At 39.1% G+C, this 26,187-nt stretch overlaps 2 protein-coding genes across 8 annotated transcripts in view; one reads left to right on the forward strand and one right to left on the reverse strand.

Annotated features, from left to right (window-relative positions):
- Positions 1-1,603: 1,603 nt before the first annotated feature.
- LOC308393239 (synapse-associated protein 1-like) lies at positions 1,604-7,723 on the forward strand. Its single transcript, XM_080876863.1, has 9 exons — positions 1,604-1,951; positions 2,337-2,455; positions 2,550-2,616; positions 2,855-2,928; positions 3,012-3,151; positions 3,256-3,407; positions 4,851-4,897; positions 5,739-5,883; positions 5,971-7,723. The coding sequence occupies exons 1-9, from the start codon at positions 1,774-1,776 to the stop codon at positions 6,096-6,098; spliced, it is 1,050 nt and encodes a 349-aa protein (XP_080732989.1). The 5' UTR covers positions 1,604-1,773; the 3' UTR covers positions 6,099-7,723.
- Positions 7,724-7,797: 74 nt separating this feature from the next.
- Positions 7,798-26,187, reverse strand: part of LOC308393637 (AP-1 complex subunit sigma-2) — a 31,147-nt gene continuing 12,757 nt past the window's right edge. For 2 of the 7 annotated variants that reach the window (XM_080877571.1, XM_080877573.1), the window contains 2 exons: positions 20,186-20,248; positions 17,170-17,460 (listed from right to left, as the gene is read on the reverse strand). In XM_080877571.1, the coding sequence (XP_080733697.1) occupies positions 17,425-17,460; positions 20,186-20,248 (99 nt within the window). In that variant the 3' untranslated portion in view covers positions 17,170-17,424. Of the gene's footprint in view, positions 11,142-17,169; positions 17,461-20,185; positions 20,249-24,202; positions 26,080-26,187 lie in introns of those variants that run through there. The other 5 variants (XM_080877574.1, XM_080877572.1, XM_080877577.1 and 2 more) reach the window with 3 other exon arrangements.

A 26,187-nucleotide genomic window follows, 5' to 3' on the forward strand; every position in this document is an offset into this window, starting at 1 on the left:
TACTGTACCTCAGTATAAACTGTGAAGACTTTGTATTGTAGATCTCATGATCTACAGTACATCTGTGCAAGCGACAAGGCTAAAGACCACTTCCAGAAATAACTGTATTATAACAGAGTTCACTGTACCATCCAAAACCAAAGGTGAAAGCTCCATATGTGAACATCATCCAGCAATACTGTCATTTTCTATGGGTCTAATTTAGTTTAGAATAGACCAAGGTAACTTAGAAACTGCTGTGTGGTTAGATGAATCAGAATTTGAAATTTTTTATGCAGAACATCAATGCTGCATCCCTGACAGTGGTTCAATCCATGAGAGCTACTCAAAGATTTTGATACCCAGACTTCATGTGCGCTCTGCTGATATCTGCTGATGTCTGATCTGGTCAGCATCTCATTATCTACAAACTCGTTAATAGCACTGATTAATGGGTTTCAGGCCTAAGAAGCAGAGCGGAAGAGGGCTGCAGACTGAGAAGCAGTGTGCAACTGGATGCAGTTGTGGATGGTGTGATAAACTGTTGTTGTTCTACTTTTACAATAATTAATTTATTTGTGTTTTTTTTTTCTTATTTTGTTGTAGCTGTGAGATCAGTTTTAAAATGTAGGCAATGTTCAATCTGTCTCACAATCATTGCTCTGTTTTTTTTATACTGTCTTTGTTTTAGCATAACTAAACTAATACCACGTTATTCCAAATAAAATTTTAACTTTTCTATTAAGTTCTTCAAATGCAATTAATATTCAAATGTGTTAGCTATGTTAGCTTTGTTTATTAGTTAATCCCAGTGTACATTTTTCCTTTACAATCTTTGATGAAATAATCTTAATTATTTGTAAAACTAATAAAACTTTTAAAACGTGTGCCTCTTAAAAGTGTGGAAGACGCAATTAAAAAACAAACAAACAAAAAGAAAAACACTAATCAATGTATATTTATGAGTACAATATTTTTTTCTATTTCATATCCTCAAAAATTCATTACTGTACCTTTAAACACATTCAAATTATTGTTTAAATATGTACACAGGCGAAAAAAAAACAAATATTAGCCACGTAATTGGGCTATTTTCTCATACGCTTAATTTTACTGTCATGCTTCTTATTCCAAAAATGCAGAGTTGCTAGTGTAGCTATCCTTGTGAATATCATGCATTCTTATTATATTTTGGTTCAGAGCCATTAAGTAAATAAAAAAGTAAATAAATAAAGCACACATGAATGAACTCTGAATATTATGAGCTGCTGTATGGTTATTATGTGCACTAAAAATTTCGTTATCAGTTTTTACAATACAGCAACAGCTGCTGCAACTATAATGCTAATTTTGCTACCTCGCCACCTAGCCGTTTGGTAATGAATAAAAGACTTAAAGAGAATATAAAACTCCGATCGTCTCATTTTTCGGTGTACTACCGCTACAGCTATCATGTTGCAAAGCTGTTGTTTTTTGTCTCTCTGTGGGTGACTTTATACAATCACGAGGAATAAAAGTCCGATAGAAACGTATAATTTTCTGAAACGTCGGTGAATGAAACGAAGGCGGAATCCACTCAGAGCGTTCCTTTCCATGACAACCACAACTACGGATGGTAGGTTAGCTCAAACCAGATGGGACAACGATTCGCGGAAGTGGGTAAGAGGTGAAACTTGACGAGTAGCCATCACATAAGTTTTAAACTATCGGAAAACTAAACTTTAGAGTTTAAAAGGCATAGTTAGAGCATGTTAAATAACTCATTTTAAAGTATTTAGACTAAATACATAAAGTATGTTTAAGAACTGGTCAAGCTGGCTTGGAGCAGAGAAAGAAAGCGGCCAAGTTACAGAAGAGCCTGCTGATGCTAACGAAGAAAAACGCTTTAGTGAAATAAACAAACCGAGCGACCAGCAGGGCAGAGATGCTGGGACAAATGCTCAGCTTCTCCAAAAAGCAAAAGGTTTCAGTGGTGAGTCCGCTGCAGTCCACATATTGTTGTTGTGTTTCTTAATGTTTTGGTTTTGTGGTCAGTTTTTATAGGTTTTTAGCACGATTTGAGCTTTGGGGAGAAATCATTGATTACAATACAAACAAATCAATTTGTGATGATAGCTACCTTATAGTCATCCACTATCAGATTTGACTTTCATTATAGTTAACTGAAATTACTTATGTTTTAAAATTGCACCTCTTGTAGTTTGTTTAGATGATGCTCATTTTGGATTCTTTTGTAAATGCAACTTTCACTTATGATTATTTTTGATAATGTATTATTCTGCTGATTATTTTCTCCATTTGTTGATTAATTGCAACTATGCAACACAGTAATGTGGGTTTTTCTGGCTTCTTTACAGGTTACATTTATAATTTTGCCAGCAGCGCCTCAAAAAAATTATCTGAGTCCGTAGTAGAAACAGCTCAAACCTTAAAGAAGAGCGTGGAGGAGGGGAAGATCAGTGGAATTATTGATAAGGTGAAAAGTTTCATCTATTGTCTGAGGCTGATATCAAGTTTTTACTATTTAGGGTAAGTTTGGAATGTTTGAAGGTTTGTTCTTCTTCCCTTAGACCATTTTGGGTGATTTCCAGAAGGAACAAGAAAGGTTTGTTCAGGAGAAAAGAGCTAAAGAGTATGGTGAGTACTTCTGTTGTGTACTTATGACATGAAATGTAACAAAAGCTCTTTTAATTGATGTAGATGTTTGATTTAAAATCAACAGTGCTGATGCACAGAAAATGCGTTTTTGTCCACAAACATGTGGACCAAACTGTATATCGGTTTTTAATCATTAATTAAAGCTTACATTTAATTGTAGCTGAAAAATATTTTCAGAACACCTCAGAACATCTCTGCTGCTTTTCGCCGCTTGTAGGTGCTGCTGTGCCTCTATGGGTGGGTTATAATGAAGAGGATGCCATACAGGAACAAATATTAGCTCTCTCAGCTGTAAATATCTTTAAAAAGCATTTCATTTATTATAGAAAGTTACTTAAATTATGCCTCACTGTAACTTTACTGCATTGTTTCAGGATAAAAGAAATTTTTTGCGTGACCCCCCTGCTGGGGTGCAGTTTTACTTTGACTTTGACCAAATGTATCCAGTCGCCATGGTTATGCTAGAGGAAGACGAGCTCCTGAGGAAGATGCGCTTCCATCTGGTCCCCAAACAGTGAGTGTGTCATAAGTTAACTACGTTAACTGCTGTGTTTTCAATGTGAGCCTCCCTGCATCCCTCAGGGGTGACTGCGTTTTCCTCCATGCTGTTCTCCTCAGGGTGAAAGAGGAAGTCTTTTGGAAGAATTACTTCTACCGCGTGTCTTTGATAAAACAGTCGGCTCAGCTCACAGCTCTCGCAGCCCAACAGGCGGCTGAGTGGATTGATGTGAAGAAAACCTCCTACCCTTGCAAAGATCCTCATCAAAATGGTACAGTCTGCTCTCTCCTGTAAAACCTCTGCATTAAATACTGATGTTGATTTTTAAAGCTATGATATGAAAGTTGATCAAATGTAAGAATGTACAAATATGACTGTAAGTATTTGTGTAATTCTTTATCTTAGTATTCAAGGAAGATTTGTTTTGATTTTGACTGATAGCATTTCTAGTTAGAACAGAGAGTGCAAGTTTATTGTGCAATAAAGAAAAAAGTGAGTTAACTTCTGGACCTTTCTGAGCATAGAGTGAAACACGTTTTTATTTAATGGGCCACATACAGTCCAGTTTGATCTTAAGTGGATTGAATGAGCAAAAACGCTGCACAGCAACATAAAAAGTCAGTAAAAAAATTTCCTTTTGAAAAAGTACAAGTAAAAATGTATTCAGTGAACAATCCATTAAAAATGGCAAACAGACGGAGACGTCAGAAGGAAAAAAAGTGCGATCCCATCAGTATATCTCATTACATCAACTGCACATCTATAAAGCCACAAAATATTCACATGTGAATTATTTTGTAACTTAACTAAAACATCCGTGTGCTACTAGATCGTAACATTTAGATCTTAACATGCTTTTTGTGCAGTAATGTTCTTAAAACACCAAGAGTTGCAGTGTTTTGAATAATTGTACTTATTTATTTATTTTCAGTGTTCATAGTTTGTAAAGCTTTCATGAGCAGGATTAGACGATTTAACGTTCCGTTTCTGTTCCATCAACGATATGGTTGACGCTCGTGGCTTAGACTGCGTCCATAAGATGGGGAAATGTTTTAAGAAGTCCTGTTTTTAAAGGCTGAGTGTTTTCGTCATTGCTTTTTAAAAGGTAGATGTCACAATGAAGAGGACGTCATAGACAATACTCTCATACATAGTCAACTTGTAAATCCGAGACAGCTCAGTTGTGTTCACGAAGAAATCAAATGCTTTAGAGTGAGACCACAAACTAATTGGATTTTCGAATAAAGAAGCAGAGGGTCTTTTCGGCCCTAGACTTTTATACATTCTGACTTGCAACCACAGGCGTCGCCCTCTGCTGGTCATTGGAGAGCATTCAGGTTTAAGACATTTTGGGGTTGGTTTGAATTTTCAGACCCGGCAGCTCATCTTTTATATACAGTCTGTGCTTAAAGGCAACGTTAAAAGCACCATTAGGTTTGAAAAGGCATGCTCTTCGGCTCCAGGTAATGATGTGATTCCAGAAGCAGCATTTTGATCAGTAGGATCTAGCTCCACCCTCCTGCAGACTGATGCATGCTTTTGTATGAACATATAGTGTGAAAACTAATTTATCTTTTCTTGTTGTCCTGATAGCAGTGGGATTTAAAAAAAAATGTTATTAGTATTAGAACATTTTGAATATCACATTTTTCCCTTAAATACCTTTTCACAATGATGACATTTCATTTATTTATTTATTTATTTATTTTTGTAGATGCCGTTAAATCAAAAGCCAGCAGCCTCCAACCAAAATCAAGTGAGGTAAGATTACCTGTTTTTAACCTCTGAGATCTAAACAATCCTAAACAAAGGCTGGCAGAATATGTGGTTTCTGGTTTTCGAAAGCTTTTCTTACATATCTCAGTTATCAGAGGATTTAAAAAAAACAAATTTAAAATGTTTTACTTTTCTTCATGTTTGTGATTTTAGTGACACGGAGTGAGTTTTTCTTATCAGTGGTCAATGAAACAAAACAAAACAAAACAAACCTCAGCAGCATGCTATGATACCTACGTGTTATAAATGACACCTTAATAGTCTTATAAAGGATACAGTAAAGGATTATTTTACTGTTAATATTTGCTGGTCATTAATATTGAATTTTGTATTATTTTGACAAGAGATTCTTCAGGTTAATTCTGATTGGCACGTGTTTTATAAGGGGTATTTATTTTTTAATGATTATCGGCTGTTTTTGTGGTTTTGTGATAAATATTTAACTGCTACTGCTCACTCTCATAACTTTATTTGAACCGAAAACACAAACTTTTCATCTTTTTGTTGGTTTTGGTTCCTGAATTTAACCAGTCAGCTGGTGGGGAAAAAGCAACTGTACAGAGAGCGAATCAGGACACAAAGAATGACCTCCAGGTTCAGTCATGTGATTTACACCACCGCCATCTGATCTAGATAATATTTATACACACACTACTCTGCGACCCTTAATCATTTATGAGGTTTTGCAAACGCTGTCATTTCATTGTTTGATGGTAAAAAGTTAACTAATTAAAGGTAATAGTTTTATCATTTATTATTGCTGCAGAAAGGTCATTATAAAGCAGATTTTAAAGCTGAATCTGAGCTTCTGTTTGCGTTATGAAAGGATGAAGAAGAACTCTCCACCAGTCTGCAGCTGTCTGAATTTGTAAGTGATACTTTTGACTCCTGTGAGATCAACAAGGACGACCTGTGCAAAGAGATGCGAGAGCTGGTTCTGGACAAGAGGGAAAACCTAAATCCAGAGCAGGGTGAGTGCTGTGGTTAAACTGGGACATTGTACTGTGTGTGTGTGTGTGAGCTCAGTGTGTTTTTTTTGTTTGTTTGTTTGTTTTCAGAGGAGATGCCAGACTGGGAGAGAGAGCTGCAGGAAGAACTTCGGGAGTACGACGTGTTGGCTGACAGCGAAACCCACGATGATAACTGGGACAAGGAGATCGAAGAGATGCTGAAGGAGGAGAGTTAGAGTAATGAGCGACACCTTCAGAGGCGCTTTGGTGATTTCTTACATCTTCGGTCTTCCAACAGCTCTCCGTGGATCCATGCGCTCCCCAGATGAAGAGCTGGGAAGTTTGCATTCATGCGTGTTTAATTCAAAATGTGAAGAGAAAATGGATGTTACAAAGACAATGTGTCTCACATTAATAGAAGTTTACAGTATATATATTTTTTTTTTTACTTTGCCTGATTTGTTATCAGGATTAAAGCTAATAAAGATATTTTCTCGATAATCTAGCTCACTCTGAATGGTGGGTGACTAAGTTACCAACTCAATGTCATGTTACGGATGAAAAATTTGATTTGCAGCACATGAATTTCCAGCAGTGATCAAAAATCAAATATCTACTTTCATCCACTGTGTTTTTGAGTGTGCCGTTAAAAAGACGCCTGTAGCCATGGTGACACATCACACTGGTTTTGGACTCCACATTTTAAAGCCTCAGTGTTTGGCTGCCCTGTTGTTGTTTTTTTGAGCCAGAAGTTGGGCCAAAGGGTGGCGTGATAGGTAGTGGCTCCATTATTTATTTTATGTGTTCACCTAACAAGCAAAAGCTTCCTGGTGCATCTGGTGTAAAAGTCTGCCAGTCAAGCATAGAGCTTTGTTACTAGTTACGGCAATGGACTTAATCTATGAAAGATGGACGCTACTTCTGAGCACTGAAGTGGAGCCAGTGTGGAAGTGGCTGTACCCTGCATTCTCTTAACAGCCAGCAGGGGGTGACTTGTTTCAGAAAGACCTCCAGTTGTGTAGAGGTTTATGGTAACTCAGCCTTCAGCTCCTGTAATCCATGATCTCCGTAAACATGTTTGTGATGAATTCACAGCCTGAATCGGTAGTTTCATGTTTTATTGAACACAAAGTGAAGCTCATTTGATAAATTATTGTATGGCTTATGGACAATAAAGCAGGATGTGCTTCAGGGCGGGGCTAAGTTGTGATTGATAAGTCATTAACAAATGAGCTTACAGCATTCTTGGGTTTCACAGTCAGATCCATTGTACCTCGGTTTTAAAAAGCTGAGACACTAAAGATAACCAGTTTGGGTCACATGTGACATCACAGTGGCTGTGCCCATTATTTATATGCAGTCTTTCATCATACATATTATGTGAGGCTATGGCAAAAAAACAAGCAACACACTGAAGGAAGAATACAAGCGCTGCTTCATTTGCACAGCAGGCTTGTGTGGAAGCTACATTTCTGGCAGAAATTATATATTAAACCGCACTATGAACAGTGAAGATTCTCTGTAATTCATTAAACCAGAGATTTTAGTTTTGATCTGGAGAATTTCATGAAACCAGTGAAGTATAACTCTCAAAGTTTATCCTCGACTGAGCCACCCTTTTTCATACATACAAATGATTTGTTGGTTTGTCATGCTTTTTAAATGCTGTTAATAAAATACCTACAGGCTTTGGACTCCATGTATTTCACCAAATTTATTAAACAGATGAGTGAACATGCAGGTTTTTTGAATGCATTGTTTAATGTGAAACCATGCCGGTCCGAAGCAGTCTTCCTCTTGTTTATGTTTTTTGGGACTTTTCCCCCCTTATTTTTGTACATTAAAGATGTTTTTCTGCAGTTCCAGACATCATTGAAAAGCTGTGTGGTGTGAGTGAGACTTGAATGAATGAGAGGAGCCCGGCTGTTTGTGATACTCTCTCTTTATTGCTGAACCTGACAACAAAACATTAACTTCCTCTTTCTTTTTTTTGTCCATTTCAGACAATGATAGCTGTAAACACATCACGCACAGGCTGCTCGGCACTCACGCTGAAGCTGCTGTATAATTCACTTTATACACAGTATGGAATAGCGTCTGTTCTCCATAAGTCACACTGCCGATATACTGTAAACCACACACTATCAGTTGTACATGAAAAATGCTCATGTGAAGTTATAGAAAACAGCCAGAGGCTTAAGAGTAGTTCAAAGTGTAAACGAGCTGTGACGTTTGGATTAAAACAAACTTGCACAGAGCAGAAAATAGACACCACTTTATGATATTTGTACAGTCCTGTGCCCAGTGTGTCAAAAAAGTGGACCTATTATGTTTTTCCTTATTATCTGTCTTATACTGTAAAGATGGTGGATGTATGTAAAAGTCATTTCTTTGAGCCAAAAATTTAGTTTCAGGCAGTTTTTCTTATTTTTTGGATATCCCTAATAGACACGCCCACCTGCTGTAAAACAAGTTTACAAGGGGCAGCCAATCAGGAGCAGCTTGACTAGCTTCAGGAGATGAACTGAGTGGCTGCATTTAGGCCCAGATTATTTTTTAACTGCGAATCATTCAAAGCGACACTAACAGAGTCAAAGAGAAGGGAAATCAGCAGAACAGGTCCACTTTAAATGTGTGAAACATTTGCTTTTTCATCCAAGCGGCTGTAAATTATTTTCAGTACATTTACGACACTATTGCTATTTAATGCATGGTCACTTAAGCAGTGTCACAGTAAATAGGTAGTTTACATGCTGTACAGTGTGTGGCTGTCACAGGCCGAAGAGTCGTTTATACTCAAAAGACAGTGAAACGGTTTTAGCAGAGTAGTCCTGATGAGACCTCAGCTCAGGGTGTAGATGGGTGGAGCACAATGTCGCTAGACCCCCTGTTGGATGCACTTCACACAAATCTAACACAGGAGTGATGGAGGTGTCTTTACGAGCTCTAACGTTCAAGTTTTCTAAGTACAATGCTCTTCACGAGCACTGGACTGGTGCTGACAAATATTACATCTTTTAAAAGAAGTATATGCAATACAACATCAGTAATCTACAGTACATGCTTACCTGCACTCAAAGAAAGACCTTCAGAACACGAAACAGGTAAACACCACCATGAAGCCAAATAACTACTCTGTTTCAACCTCTGCTGGACGCAGTGACGACTTCAGCTATAAATGTTTCTGAATGAGTTCATGAAAACTGCAGAGATGTAATCAGGCAGTCAGAATTATACTAATAATTATACAGTATGTTTATATTCAGTGACATTATGAAAAAACGATATTTATGGGATTGGGAACATGAGACCATGCACTGTAGTAACTACTATTTACTACAGATTGGAGACAGAGTCAGTGATTTTAAGCTAATGTCCTGGTTACATCCATCAAATAACACCAAAGCCAGTTATCCTGAGTGTGAACTTAAAGCTGTGTTAATCATCATGTTCTATCTGGAAATGAGAAGAATACTTTTAATGTGAATGGGACAGATCTCCCTAACAAACCCAAAATCTGAGCCTCTTTATCTCAATTTTATTTTGGTCCCTTCAGCTGTTCCACACAACCTCCCATTAATCCTCTGTGCACCCTGTTGCCACAATAACATAAAGTTTGTGATTAACTGATTAAGAAAGTAAATCTCATGGTTTAAAGATATTTGTGGACAACAACAGAGAACTAAAGAACAGGAAATACCTACACTAACAAACACAACCTTCCTCTTTTGTCCATTTCAGACAATAATAATGTAAACACATGTCTGGTAATATAACACACAATCTGCTCTCATGCTGAAGGTGCTTCACTTTATAAACCATCTGTAATAGCTTCTATTCATTGTAAATCACATCACGATAAAATCTGTGACTAGCCAGTAAAGAAACAAAGAGCTGAATGAGTTCATATCCTGGCTCGTAAACCTTCTGGGAACTCGATGTCACCTCATCTGTACTGTGGCTGTTGTTGAATGTTTGGTAACACTTTATATTAGCCATTGCTACTAAACGCTACATTGATAGTTAATTAAGCTGTGGGCTCTGACTGTGTGGTTTAAAATTTATAACATCCAACCATTAACCACATCCTTAATTATCATTTCACTGTTTGTTAACATTAAATCACTATCAATGTTCAATCAGGTACCAATTACGGTGTGCATATGATGGTTATTATAAAATGTTACCTACAGATTCAGTGACATGTTTTTATAAAAATAAAACAAAATAATCATCACAGTAGTAAACATCAAGAAAAAACTGTAAACATTAATAAAAACAATAAATAAATAATTCAGTTCCAGTGGCATGCAAATATATCCGTTATGCAATAGTAACATCAGTGAGCGATTAAGGCATTCAGCATTAATTGGAACATCATTTAGAAACCAAATATAGGAGCGAGGGTTGCTGGTAAACTGAGAGAAAATTCTTAATTTCACATATTTTCTGTTTTCAAATTATTTCACAGTAATTTCAGTTTAAGATGCAAAAAAGCAGGGGTGTCAAACATGCGGCCGGGGGTCCAGTACAGGCCAAAGAAATATTTAAGGTTAACGAATCAGCGGCACACATCTGAAACTGCTGCCCCTGGTGGTGAAGGTTTTAGTTTAATTCGAGCACAAAGGAGCCGTGGGCATACTAGTGTGGCTCGCATGAGATCAAAGTGGGTTGGCCCATTCAAATAAGTCTCATTTATTAAAGTATAAATATACTGGCTGTAGGATATACTGAGTTCAGGATTATCACAATGCAGATATGAGAGAAAACAAAACTTTTTGGCTTTGTTAATGTAATACTTGCCTTTGTATTACAGCCACTTCTTTGGGTTTAACTAACATATTTTAAATTCAGAACACTGCTAACACCTCACACTGAATAAAGAGATCGCATCAGCGTCCAAAAATAAATAAAAAATCAAGCAGGAATTCACTCAGCACAGCGTCCTGGTGTGGATTTGAAAGCAGCATGAAGCTTAATTAAGCTGGATTTGTGTCTCGGTAAACAGTTAATGTCATCACACTGAAACAAATCAATAACTCAGCAGGAGATACACACAGAGTGCTACATCATTTGTCTTTAAAAACAGTAGAAAACAAGGCAGAGTCGTGTTACACAGATGCACAGGGAAATTATATTGGTGTGTGTGTGTTGAAAGGTGAACTGTTATCAGCTACATATAGCAGAGTAGCTGGCTGATGGGGGAGTGTGGATGGCGATGAAGATGGTGTTTATGTCAGTCCGATTTCCTCCAGCACGCTGCGCGGGGTCTCTGCTTCCTGTGACGAGAAAGAAGAACCACAGCTCCAGTGAAGCGCTCAGCTGGACGCGCACACAAACACACCATGTTTCATCTGCTGTTATCAGCAGTGGAAGCACTACAGAAATATTCTAAGGAAATGATTGCTTGTAAAATAGATTCTGATTGATTTCCTTGTTACATTCGATACTATAAATCTAATCAAAGCCACATTAATCTACATGAAGATTTTAAAAGTGAATTTAAGCTGGGCTAGGCTGTTTTTAGGCACCACTGGGCAAAAATCTAACCTTTAACCTTTCAGCTTTTCTAACTCAAGTAATCTGGGAGGATAACAGACTTCTGCACATCTTCTTGGCCTTTTTTAGATTTTAGAGAAAAATAGCCTGTTATGGTTGAAAGTTGGGAGTAATATAGTCAAAATAAAATTGTAATTTCTGTTGGTCCTCAGATCTCCCTGTGAGGATACATAGGACTGGACATTAAAGACGTACGTAACTTATAGGTCTTAAACCTGCATTCTTTATAATGGCCAGCAGGTGGCGTGTCCTCTGGGTTGGTCCCCTTTTTCACTTCAGAACTACCTCAGTTATTCATGCCATAGATTCTGCAAAGTGCTGAAAACATTCCTAAGATTTTGGTCCATACTGACATGACAGCATCACACAGTTGCTGCAGATCTATGATCTGAACCTCCTGTTTCACCACATCCCAAGATTTAGTGTACTGAGATCTGGTGACTGTGGAGGCCATTTGAGTACGGTGAACTTATTGTCATATCCAAGAAAACAGTTTGAAATGATCTGAGTTTTGTGTCATGATGGGTCATCCTGCTGAAAATAGCCATCAGGAGATGGATATTGTGGTCATGAAGGGATGTACATGGTCAGCTACATACTCCAGTAGGCTGTGGTGTTTTTCAGTTGATACTAAGGGGTCGAAAGTGTCCCAACAAAGACATTACACTGCCCCCTCTACCACCTGTCTTATCTTTGTTGCATAGTCTTTCCAATGCATTGGGCCATGATGCTAGCCGTCCTTCGTCTGTTCACGTTGTCTAGCGGTTAACATGCGACGGGACGTGCATGGTTAAGGCGGGGAGGATGTAACCCACATAAAAATGAAAAGAACTGCATCTATAACTAAATCGGAATCTTAAATTCCAACCGGAGCGTGTCCGTGAAGGCATCGTGACGCGTCATGACGCACGCCACGCCGCGAGGCTGCACGTGCCTGTTGTGACCAATCCTATTCGCGAGGCACTATTATATGCCTTCCGGGTTGTCGCCTCGAAACGACGCGGGGGAGAGGCGTTAGCGGATGGAAGCAACAGTATTTTGATACCGCCGCGGGTAGATGCGTGGGGCTCGTATGTGACATCGCACGTAGTGAATGTGCAGGCTAGTGGTGCCCTGGAGAGACCACAGCGACACCACTACTTTGGATGGCGAGCTAGGCCCAACGAGCCAGAACCCCAGCTACAACTTCCTGCGGTCTGGCAGGAGGCTGCTGCGGCCTACACTCTCCCCTCTTGGTTTTCAGTCCCCTAAATCTCACTTCCGAGATTTCAGTCTTGGAATCTTAGTGCTGATCATCATACTTCCAATTTCAACCTGTCTAGACTGTCATACGCGTTGGACTTATATCAATCATGAAATAAACTTTATGGACATTGTTTGCCAGAGGTTGGACGAGGTTGCTGCACCGCTGTGCAGCGGATATTTTACAAGCTTGAATTATGTTTTATCTTTTCCTGTCTGCAGATTTTGTAAATATTGGTATTTGGTAATTGCACTTTATTTTCACTATAAATAATAACTGTAATCACAATATCTGTGGTTGTATGTTTATTGTACTTCACTCACCTCCTAGAGCCAAATCTGATATCTTCTGAATTAGCCCAACTACTCATAACCAACTTAAATTATTTTAGCTTATGTACTTGTTACAAACACACCTTAGAACCATCACTAACGCCAAATGAAAAAACGTCATAATTGATCATCATCTCTTGTTTTAAGAACAATCTGCATCCTTTACCCCCCCCAATATCTCACAAACACGTGTTTTCACAGCATCACCACTCATAAAATGAACATAATGGGTTTAAGTAACATCACTCTGTCCCACTGAAATAGATGATTATTTCTACCCATTCTGGCTTTGTGCTCCAGTAGAACAGTTCTGGGTCATGGGGCAGCTGTCCAGGCTCCCCAGCCTCAGGATCCCACAATCCCCATCTGTTATATGTCCAACCTACTGATCCTCACTGACCAAACGCCATGCAAATTTAAAGAAATACATAAAATCCACCTTTTTGCCTCCACTCCACTATTTCTGTTCATTTGCTTCTGTGCTTGATGTGATGTCATATTGTCATCTGTCAATTTGAGTTTTTATTCATTTGTAAAAAATTTTAAAATGAGGGGGAAAAAAATTGGCTGACATCACGACAGACAATCACAGCAGGTATACAAAACAGAAGCAGCAGCCTTAACGTCAACTATAGATGACTAGTGTTTGACATCAGCCAACGAGCACAACCTGGCTAATTCTCCTTTCTGACTCTAAAAATACAAAGATAAAAATGAAAAACTGAACTTAATCTTTGATTCAGTATGACGTGAAACTAGCAACTAATCAGGGGCACAGTGAAAGTGAGTCATGGCCCGTTTTCCCATAGACTCGGGTAGGACCAGAAGAGTCGCCCCTGGTGTCAATTAAAAAAGAAAATGCAGGTTTAAGGTACTTGGGTGCTGATTTATCTTTTACTCTCAATCTCAATCTTTATTCAGTCAGAGAAGGACGAGCTGAGGTGCAAAGGAGCTTGCAGGTTTGCAGGGGTCTAAAGCATCTTAAAACATCATGATCTATATGAGGTTTGCCAATAGGATGCATAGAAGGCCCGACTTCCTGACCTGCTCTTTAACACTTTATTGGATGTTCTACAAAGGAATACATTTAAATACAAGTGAAAGCAGAACAAGCAAGAGCCACCCACAACCTCATACTTCAGTTTTGTTAATAAACTGGTGATTTTATAGAAAAAATGTTCACCATTCAACATCTCTCACATTTATATATGCACTAACTTGGAATAAATAAACAAATAACAGGACAGACAGGCTCTATCCTATTTAATGCACATCTACTTTGCTAATTCTACCCTAACTAGTGTCACAAGTTGTAGTTAACAAATTTCAGGGCTTGTGTCAGAAACAAAGAGAATCACTTACTTTGGCATCCTAAAAAAAGGTTCAGCACAAAGTAAAGAGAGTAAATTCATCAGAGCAGTGACATAAAATTCATTTAAGCTAACACTTCCACACAGTGGCGTCTGTGGTTTCATTTTCAGTGCAAAATGTTCAGACGTGACCTCGAAACATCCACTCTGCATTAATCACCCTTTATAGACTTTTCACACAGGGGAAATATTTTGTCAGAGTGATGAATCCCTCGTTGCCGATTATGTAGGCTAAACCCGTTAATCTGGGAAACGAATGGCGTTCTGCACAATTCAGACAGAAAATAAAAGCTGTGGAAAAAACCCTCCAATTTCAGAGAGCCACAGGGGGGAAATCCATAAACTCAGAGAACAACGGTTATATTAAAGAAAGACACCAGTGTGCTGATGTGACAGAGAATCGTAAACAATTTATTATGTATCCATTACGTACATCAATAAAGTGAGGGTCCATTTATTCAGCTGGCTTTCATTAGCAAGCCACAGAAAAGACATTTCATATGAAATATTTATTTATTTATAATAGAAAACATATTTGTAGGTCTAATTGTTTCAAGCGTTTTAACGTCTATAATCAACATAAAACCCCGAAGAATCTTTAATCCGTGCAATCATTGCAAATACAATATTCATTTAGGCAGAATTCCTCTGAAACCACTTACCTTGAAAAACTTTTTTTAATATTTATTTAAATAGGAAATAATCATGATCTGTGAATATTTTTTAAAATAACTCTGCTTATTAAGAGACAGACACTTAAAAACTATTAAAACGTCTACTGTGCGCTTCAGTGTGAACACTGGTTTGATTTTCACGCTCATAAGAACGTTTTACAAGATCACAGCAAAAAGAAAAACCTAAAAATCAAACAGATACGTATGATGTGAGAGTGAGAAGATACAAGCAAAACAGATGAGATACAGAAATGGGTGAACATGACTTCTATTGCATTCACTTCCCACAAACATGACCTGTGAGTCAAAACAAGTTAAAAACATGAAAAAACTGGATGAACCCCTCATGGATGTAATACTGACTCAGGTATGAGTGGTGAGCGTGGAGTCTGTGTTTAATTAAAGCTCAGGTTTGTATTTTGTGATCTGGACTTCAAGAATTTTGAAATTCTCTGTGTTTATAATTAAATACTTTTAAAAGTACTGAACTGTATTTTTAAAACACAGTCAGCACCTGTACTACTTGTTTGCCCAAAGACCAAGTAGAAACAGCACAAATGAACAAAAAAATGAAAGAAACATTTTGTGAAGAACATCTATCATAAAAAACTGATATAATCTCTTATTTGACATAAATCTAAATCAGTCTTGTATGCCATCATGATTAACAAGGTCAACTTAATGCGTTTTTTCCAGAAAGTGATGCAGCTATGAAGCGGAAGAAGTTATTTACTAAGTGGAACTGCTATTTAGAGTGGACCTATTATTTTCTGTTACACAATTTTCATAAACAGTTTGACTCAAAGCTGTCACAACGCCAGATTTTCAGTGGATGACTACGGCAGCCAAAAGTAAATTAAATGCGAGACGCTGTTTGTTGGACCTGACTTGTTCAAAATATCCTGAAGCTAGCTTTAGCTCAAAACATAAAGCAGAGGAGCGGAGGAAACAAACTGGAATTAAAAGAAAGAAACACTGTCTCTAGTGTTTCTTTTAACAACCACAGAGGTATAAAAGAGCAGTGACATCACCGATTGGTTGTGGAAGTCTCTCGAGATGAACGCTCTTGCCGTCACATCTTCTTTTTGAAACTGGTTGCAATGAGCAAGGCGTGGCTCTGACTAGGGCTGTTCAATATAACGATATATATCAGATGACGATATAAAAATGTCTATCGTTTCATTTTACGCTATCGTTTGTTTTGTGCTGTTGCAAAATAAACTGTTTAGGGCAATATTTTTTCATCGTTTTGATGGTCACTGTAGTGGCTATATTAATTTCCTAAAGTTCTCTCTTTCTCTTATATTTAATATAACCACACTACCAAAGGACAAGCGCCTGTTTTTATGCGTTGTCGTTAGCAACAACGATGGCAACACCATCACGTGTCCGCTTGTTTATTTTCTACATAAACCTTTCACAATAAAGCTCAAGATCCTGTTGAGACTTTTCAAAATAAACTGAATCACGTGAAAGAGTATGCAGAGTATTTACCGATGAGAAGCAAAAAAGGAGCCGTCAGGTGCTAAAAAATAAACCTTAGACTCAAACATTAGAACAGGCTTTTCCCCGCAGCACGCCGTGTAATAAATTCTCACAAAGAAAACGGCGGCAGTTACAACCTATGTCTAAAAATGTGTCATTTAATGCATCGGTAAAAAACTCGACTCCAGATACACGACGCCCAGCTGGAAACACTTCAGCTACCCGAGATTCACAGAATTTACAGAAAATGTAAAATTTTTGTGATTTATATCGTTATCGGACGATAGATGATAGATCGGGATATCAGATTTTGGTCATATCTGACTGTGAAACCACAAACCAACATGTATACTTGGGTTACCTCCTTTCTGAGAGTTGGAATGACCAAAATTAAGTTTTATTCAGTGTGACCCAGAAAAGCGTTTAATCTAAGAGTTTTCATGCAGACTCCTGCAGTATAATAGGTCCACTTTAAATTATTGTTAATATTTTATTTTTGGGTCATGATGGCACTTAATTTGCTGCTTTACAACAATAACAAGGAAACTGTTGAAATGATACAAAGAGTTCAGTGGAGCAATGACAGGCATGTGACAATGCATCACCGCAAAATATCAAATGGATCGATAACAATATTGATTACGTTTTCACGCCCCATAAACAGGATGCAGATCTCTTTGTGTAAATGCTTCCATTCATGGTTGTTTTAAATTTGAATTTGATAATATTGTATCATGACTGTCATGTATGAAAATGAATGAAAACTGAAAATACTGTTACACCCCCAAACCAATGACAATGTCAGGTGCCGCGTGCAGAAAGGAAGGTGCCAGGCACTGAGGAGCTCAGCATGCAAGGTGGATAGCAGCAGCAGCAGCAGCAGCAGCGGTGGCAGCCAATCAGTACACAGGCACATTAAAGTACTCATGACGGGGCTGGAGGAGAGAAATGCACACAGCTTAGTAAACAAAGGCAATACTGCTTCCAACAGCCACTTCATTCATAACGTGCAGGAGACAGAGCAGCAGGCAGGACAAAAGACTCTCACCATTGTTTCCTCTTTTCCTCTCAAAGGAAAGTTTGGCAAATGTTTGCTTTCTGGCTTAGCTTAAAAGCTGGTAATACATAAGTGTGGCTAATTCTAGAAAAAACGTACCCATTTTCCGTCTTACCTTATTAAAGAAAAAACTCCCAAAGGTGAAACAATCATTTTCAGCGTGAAAGTACAAACACTGTCTAACTTATTAAACGTTATCTCACAGCAGGTACAACATAGCTGTAATCATACAAGTCGTAGTAGTGGACAGCGTCACTGAAATGTTAACATATGAAAGTAGAATAAAGACAGATTAGTGATGAGTTCACTCCAAACACGAAGCAAAGTTTTTACATATCAAGTCAACATGAAGAGGTGAATTAATGCAGGCAAAGTGATAAGATGCGTTTAAAACTTGCATCCACATGAGGTTATTTAAAGTTTTGCAAAAAAATTCACTTCACACTGTGTTGCAAAACCTCATCAGCTGTGATGCTCTGAACGTCACCAATTGAGCTTACTGACGCATGTCAGGGGAGATCGAATTGCATGGCTCAACGTCACTTTTACATCCATGAAAAAAAAGGAGACAGAGTTGGAGAAAAACAAAACTGTAGGAGTTCATGATATGTTCTGAAAATAGATAAGTGTAACTTGATTCCAGCTATTGAGTGTACGCCTCCTCTTCTTGTAGGCTGCTAGCGGCGAACATTTGTGTTTTTTCAATGCACCCGTATTTGTATGAGTAACTCAAGGTGAGACGTTACTTCATGTCTGGCGTGAACGCACCAAAGGACAGACCTCAGTTTCCAGTGTAAACATGTAATTTAAGAGTTAAACGACTGGTTACTGTGAAAAGGAGTCGATGAACGAGACCAGGAAGACCGTCTAAACCAGCACGAACTATGCTACACACAGACAACGATCAGTCACAACATTAAAAGCCACCGAAACAGCTCTGACTCATCAAGACTTCAGAATTTCTCCTGAGGTATCAGACACCAAGACGTTCACAGCACATTCTTTATATGTTGGAAGTTTTGAGGTGGACCTTCATATATTTAATGTGTTTTATCAACTCATCTTGGAGATTGAAATCTTTGGAATGTATAAGTCTAATCGGGATCTTGGACTTTGGTTCTTTAAAATCTTCCTGTACTTGTTCTTCACTATGACAGGACCCATTATCTTGCAGAAATAAGTGACCGCCATCAGGGAACATCTCTGTCATAGAGGGGTGTATGTGGTTTGCAACAGCATTCCAGTAAAAGTCAAAATGTTTCCCAATGTTTCCCAGCAGAACATAACACAGATCACTGTGCTGCTCCCACAGGGCTGCCTTCTTCCCATATTGTGTCCAGGTGCCATCTTTCTGCAGGTAAACAGTGCAGTCCAGGCCTCTTCCTTCCATGGCGCCACGGTTCAGCTGTTCCACTCATGTGTGAGTTGTAGGAGATTTTAGCAGTTCAGCAAGACTAAATTAGATCATGGTTCCTGTGCACTAGCAAAGCCCCTCTAGAAACATGTCTTGCTACTCATAGGCATCTTGGATCCTTTTCATTGATTTATTTTAAAGCTTTATCTAAATTAACATTATTTTCAATAGACGCAGCATGAACAGAATCACCGGTCAGGTCCGGTAAAAAAAAAAATGCTTAAAATGTTTGCTGACTTCACACCAAAATGAGGTTTTGAAAATTCAAGATTTTTTGAGTCCCATGTCTTTCTCTTAAATTCTTCCTGTCACTGATCATCCTTCCCTGGACCACTTTTAGTAGGTACTGACAGCTGTGTACTACAAACAAATTATTAGAGAATTCTGTAATAACAAAGATGGCTCCAAAGAGCCAATCAACTGCTGAAATGGGAATCATCTTATTGTGCTACATATTAGAGGTTCACAGCTGTTTCAACTGTATAGCTGCAAGTATGTTTCTCTACTCTTTATCGTATTAAAGATGTGGATAAGAGTGGGAGCAATTTGACTATTCCTCAAATGTGGCCCCCGCTCTGATATGACTGTGTGGTTATAGTAGAATAACTTTACCTGGCAGAGTTTGGACCTCGTTTTCTCCTATTTTTCCAAACTTTCTGATGGTAGCAGTCATCCATGGCTTTAAACGTTTCTCCTATTCGCACAGTAGACTGCACTGCACGCCATGCATTGGACCAGTAGTGCTTTTCTTCTGTCTTTGTTGTTTAGTGGTTGACAAACAGCATCTACTTGATAAAGTGACACCTTTGGGGTCAGTAGTGCATTATGTCTTGATGCATGCTCAATCATCCAGGTAAGTAAATCCTCCAAAGTTGATTCTGTTCATCTGAACGTAGCGTTTTCAGTGGGAGAAACGTTTCGTCACTCATCTAAGTGACTCATCTAAGTGACTTCATCTAAGTGACTGCAGGTTTTCCCAACCTTATAAACAGTACCTTTGCATAATGACTGAAACCAGACCACTGAAGGAACAATGGGCTTGGAGCCTCTGTGATGAGATAATTAGTGTCACTCACCTCACTGTCAGTGGTTTTAATGTTGTGGCTGATTAGTTCACACAGTTAAAACACTGAGACATGAGGGCTCTAGCGGTACACACAGCCTAAATCCACAGACACGACGCATTCACCTTAGCAGGGCTAATTCTGGAAAAGACCAGAAGACTCAGAGGCCATATTTGGAACCACCATACCTGTGAGGCAAACATTTTTACAAGGACAAAGTAAGTATGATACACCGTCGTCACGACTCTCAGCAACCTACAATGCGGGTACTACACATCTACAGACTCTGCTGAGGGAGTAGGAGATTAACCGTGCACCACCACAATAACTGTGCCCTCTTTGTGGCGATGGCTCTGCTCAATTTATCTCTGATGTCTCCCATGCAGGGCTGGAAACCTTCTGAGGCATCATTATTCCAAAAGAAGATCTCCTTCCTGGCACCAAAGTAATGGCCAGCTCCTGAGAAATATTTCATTAAAGGCTTATTGAAATCGCTTCAACCAAATCCCCTGTGGTATGTTTTCCATGTAATTACTGCACTATGCACTTACTAATGCCTAAAGGCACAAGGACCTAACTCAGAATGAGCCCAGCTCCTCCCGCATCACTTTTACCTGCAGTTTTTAGTATCCACAAACTTAATATAAGTTTAAATTTAAGGAAAATTAAAATGAAACATTCTTGCCCCTAAAGTAATTAAAATGGAGCCTGATTTGTCTGTTTGTTTATCATCTGATGTTCCACTGTTACCCTGTGGTGTTAAAGCTTCCTGCTGAGTAGCCTGATTACTGAATTACACTGTCAAGAAATTTGTGAACTAAACAGTTTCTCAATCACCAGGAGCGCTTTTAATTTGATGTGATTGCTCTCCTGAATTTAAAATAACTAAAAAAAACAAGAAGCATCAGAATAGTGACTAATTATCAAGCGCTGGTTTTCATGCTGGTGACATTCTTGATTCTCACTGTGAAAAGACCAAAACCATCGATGAACTGGTCTGACTCATTCCTCTGTGTCTCAGAGCTCCACTGTGTGACACATTCCTTCATGATCCCAAATAATCATCCTGTCGTTAACTTTAAGGTAATCCAACAAACACCATTACGCTGCTGGAAACAGTTTGTACCACACCACGTGTATTATTCTACACCCAAAGTACAGTGGAACCCCAACTTACGAAATTAATTCGTTCCCGAGGGTCTTTCGTAAGTCGAAGCACCCATCGCGCCTTTTGAGTGAACGATAGGTTATAGGCTAATTGCTAACTGCAACAACAATACGTCGCTCAACTGGAAAAGCGAAGCGCAAGTACGAAAGCCAAAGGGGTTGTCACATGATTCGGAGGGCATTGTGGGCATTGTAGGCATTCTGGGCTCAGCCAATCAGAGCCAGCGGATTTCGTTACGCGGGCATTTTGCCATAACACGGGCAGAAATATTGCAGTTAAGTGCCTTCGTAACTTGAATTTTTCGTTAAATGGGGTATTCGTAAGTCGGGGTTCCACTGTAGTCCTAAAAAATGCTAATATTTATAATAAGTGAGCAAAGTTTGATAGGAACTACAAATAATTATTTAAATGTTTAAATAATTATTAAAACATATTTATATTCATAAGATTTTTATTTTTTTAAGCACAGATGTGGTTGTTGTGACAGCTATCAACCACATCAGCAAACATGGAGAGAGCGTCACTTTGGTTTTGGTCTTTTCTTCTGGATTTGTAATTATAAAAAAAAAAAAAAAGCAATCTGTCTCAATATATATTGGCAATTAATAAGAATGAATGAAAGTGAACAGTATTAGTACAAATGCTTATATAATAATTTTATAGCGTAAAAAGAAATCATGTACAACATCATAAATTTGAACAGTTTCATTCAGTGCTGTTAGAACAACAGCTGGTCTTCACACAGGCAGCATATTTGTTTCAATTTAAAATCCCAGAAAAAATTTAAATACAAGAATTAATAGTTTTAATTTTCTGCAATAACGTTACAGTAATCAAAATTTACAATCAGAATCGACCAAAGCAAAAGTAGGAAGGTTTGGATTATGCTGCCTGGTAGTCTACTCAGACATGTCTAAACATTCAAAACTGACTTGGTGCCTGTTATGACCCTCATGTTGTGTCACGTACGAGGTGCGATCAAAATGAAAACCTTACCTGACCTCAAATTTGTCCAATCTCCTTTCATGATCATCAAGTTTTGCACCTCTGGACAACTTCCATTATTTCTGTGTTTGGATTGCTCAGCGGCAGCAATTCACCTCTGCAGGCACCGCTCCGATGGATCTAAGGTCTTGACCAAAGTGTCAAAAAGGTGACCAAATCTGGCAGTAATAGACCTTTTCCACTGGTATTGACTCAGCTCAACTCAACTTGGTTTCTGTTGTTTTCCATTAAAACTGAGTACCACCAAATTGTGTAGGGTTGTTATAGCAATGCGGTCAAAAGTCCTGTGATGCCTGTGAGGCCATGAATGCCACAACTAGGGCTGCCACGATTAGTCGACTAGTCACGATTACGTCGACTATTAAAATCGTCGATGCGTTGTTTGAAGCTTTGTAAGATCACAAAAGCTGCAGGAATAAGTAGTAGGATTTAAGAGTGTAATAACGAACTGAAACAGAAGATGGCAGCACTGCATGTACAAGGATGCCAGCTGCTGTTAAACCCCGAAGAAGAAGAAACTGTGTCCCAGAATTCATAGCGCGGCCCTGCTCAGTTTCCAACAATGGCGGCAGCTAGTTAGTTTTAATATTACTCTTATTATTCTTTCTGGGTCACAAAATAAACGTTTAACATATTTTCAGGCGAGAATGTAGCTGTGTAAACTTCAAATATCTGCTCAGTTTATCAAGACACCACATATTTTCAAAAGCACTCCGACTTTTTCGGAGACGTCTGTTACCCACTAGCTCGATAGTTAGCCGGGATTCAAGGCTCACTAGAGCCGCTGAGAACACCGGACTCCCGGCAAATCGTTTTCAAACCCACTGCTGTCTTTTGCTACTCAGGTTAAACATGATATACAGTGGGGCAAAAAAGTATTTAGTCAGCCACCGATTGTGCAAGTTCCCCCACCTAAAATGATGACAGAGGTCAGTAATTTGCACCAGAGGTACACTTCAACTGTGAGAGACAGAATGTGAAAAAAAAAAATCCATGAATTCACATGGTAGGATTTGTAAAGAATTTATTCGTAAATCAGGGTGGAAAATAAGTATTTGGTCACCTCAAACAAGGAAAATCTCTGGCTCTCACAGACCTGTAACGTCTTCTGTAAGAAGCTTTTCTGTCCCCCACTCGTTACCTGTATGAATGGCACCTGTTTGAACTCATCATCTGTATAAAAGACACCTGTCCACAGCCTCAAACAGTCAGACTCCAAACTCCGCCATGGCCAAGACCAAAGAGCTTTCGAAGGACACCAGGAAAAGTATTGTAGACCTGCACCAGACTGGGAAGAGTGAATCTACAATAGGCAAGCAGCTTGGTGTGAAAAAATCAACTGTGGGAGCAATCATCAGAAAATGGAAGACATACAAGACCACTGATAATCTCCCTCGATCTGGGGCTCCACGCAAGATCTCATCCCGTGGGGTCAAAATGATCATGAGAACGGTGAGCAAAGATCCCAGAACCACACGGGGGGACCTGGTGAATGACCTGCAGAGAGCTGGGACCAAAGTAACAAAGGTCACCATCAGTAACACACTACAACGGCAGGGAATCAAATCCCGCAGTGCCAGACGTGTTCCGCTGCTGAAGCCAGTGCATGTCCAGGCCCGTCTGAAGTTTGCCAGAGAGCACATGGATGATACAGCAGAGGATTGGGAGAATGTCATGTGGTCAGATGAAACCAAAGTAGAACTTTTTGGTATAAACTCAACTCGTCGTGTTTGGAGGAAGAAGAATACTGAGTTGCATCCCAAGAACACCATACCTACTGTGAAGCATGGGGGTGGAAACATCATGCTATGGGGCTGTTTTTCTGCCAAGGGGACAGGACGACTGATCCGTGTTAAGGACAGAATGAATGGGGCCATGTATCGTGAGATTTTGAGCCAAAACCTCCTTCCATCAGTGAGAACTTTGAAGATGAAACGAGGCTGGGTCTTCCAACATGACAATGATCCAAAACACACCGCCCGGGCAACAAAGGAGTGGCTCCGTAAGAAGCATTTGAAAGTCCTGGAGTGGCCTAGCCAGTCTCCAGACCTCAACCCCATAGAAAATCTGTGGCGGGAGTTGAAAGTCCGTGTTGCTCGGTGACAGCCCCAAAACATCACTGCTCTCGAGAAGATCTGCATGGAGGAATGGGCCAAAATACCAGCTACTGTGTGTGCAAACCTGGTAAAGACCTATAGTAAACGTTTGACCTCTGTTATTGCCAACAAAGGTTATGTTACAAAGTATTGAGTTGTATTTTTGTTATTGACCAAATACTTATTTTCCACCCTGATTTACGAATAAATTCTTTACAAATCCTACCATGTGGATTCATGGATTTTTTTTTCACATTCTGTCTCTCACAGTTGAAGTGTACCTCTGGTGCAAATTACTGACCTCTGTCATCATTTTAGGTGGGGGAACTTGCACAATCGGTGGCTGACTAAATACTTTTTTGCCCCACTGTATAAGTCACTTAGATAACTTAAAAATGTTATTGTTTGGATTTTTTCAGTATTTTATTTGTTCCTGAGTAAATCGGTTTGGCTGAGATTAAAGTTATAGTTTTTACACAGCTGAATAAACGTCAAGCAGACAACTGATTATCAGAAGTGTGAGATGCTCGAGAATATACTCCGGTGTCCTGTTATATTTTAGATAGCAAGCTGTAAGCTAATGATAGTTATATAAGAGCAGATGCATGCTGGTGCAATAAGCTGTACGTTGTTCGTCCAATGGATGCATGATCTGATTAGTCGACTATCAAAATAATCGTTTGTGGCAGCCCTAGCCACAACAAAGGAGGACATCTGCTACACGGTGTATGGCTTTTTGGCAGACTCGGGGATGAGGGTATTATTTTTCGTGAAGCCAATTTATCTTTGCTAGGGGATGTTTTTGTTTTTTTAAATAATGGTGGTTTTGATTTTCATGATAGAGACTCATGACTCATTGAGTGACGTCAATCTGTGCCATGCAGTCTGTTGGCATTATATTTTCAGACTGCCTCAGATCATTTGGACCCCTGGCCGAGTAGGTACTAAAAAAAGTGCCCGGTACCAGGTACTACAACTCAGTGGAAATCCCTAAAAACTGAGTCGAGCCGTGCCGAACCAACTCAAGTAGGTATTAGTGGAAAAGAGCTGTTAGTGTGGTTGATAAGCAGTGTGTGGGTTGGTATGTCTCTGTGAGTGAGGGCACGATGGCACATGCTACAGTTCCGGTGGTTTATGCATAATCTCCTGCCTTATAGTAGAATCAGCAACAACAGACAAATCTATTACGTGTACCACCTAATGAGACAATTAACAGCCGAACTAGGAACTTAAACCTGTTTTTGTTTTCGTGCAAAGTCATCAAACTTTGTACTGAATGAATTAACCTTGCACAAATGTAAAAATACAATGAGCATGCACCTTAGGAATTTGGTTTGACGTAGGAGTTGCTCTTTGCGTAATGTTAGGTTAGGTTGTGTAACTGCAGAACACACATGCAAATGGTCCAAATGAGTCACACAGGCGCTGGGTGTGGTCCAGAGGTGCAGAGGAAGATGATTTTTTTTTTTACATTGAAACAAATCAAATTTAAAAGAGGCAAAGGTTTCTTCTTTGTATGGGCAGAGTCGGACTACCCTTTGATCGCAGCCTGTATCTAGACTCAGAGTTATGAGACAGTCACACTGACAGGCGTACATGCAGTTGACGGCACGCAGAACTGGAAACCCATGCTGACTGACTGACTGTACCAGTCTAGTACTTATCAATACTCTGGATGGAGGCATGGACGGACTCTAGTTCTTTATAAGATCTCCTCATTTGGCAAACTTCCCCAGTCTTCACTCTGGCTCTATAAATACAGAATTGAGCCAGTCAGAGACCTCATTCCCTTTCTCCTACTCAGATTTGGCTTCGTCCCCTTCAGATTTTGAACTCACTTCCTCCTAAGTGAGAAAAT

The sequence above is a fragment of the Rhamphochromis sp. 'chilingali' genome (assembly GCF_963969265.1).
Source record: "Rhamphochromis sp. 'chilingali' genome assembly, chromosome: 3".
Lineage (NCBI taxonomy): Eukaryota > Metazoa > Chordata > Actinopteri > Cichliformes > Cichlidae > Rhamphochromis > Rhamphochromis sp. 'chilingali'.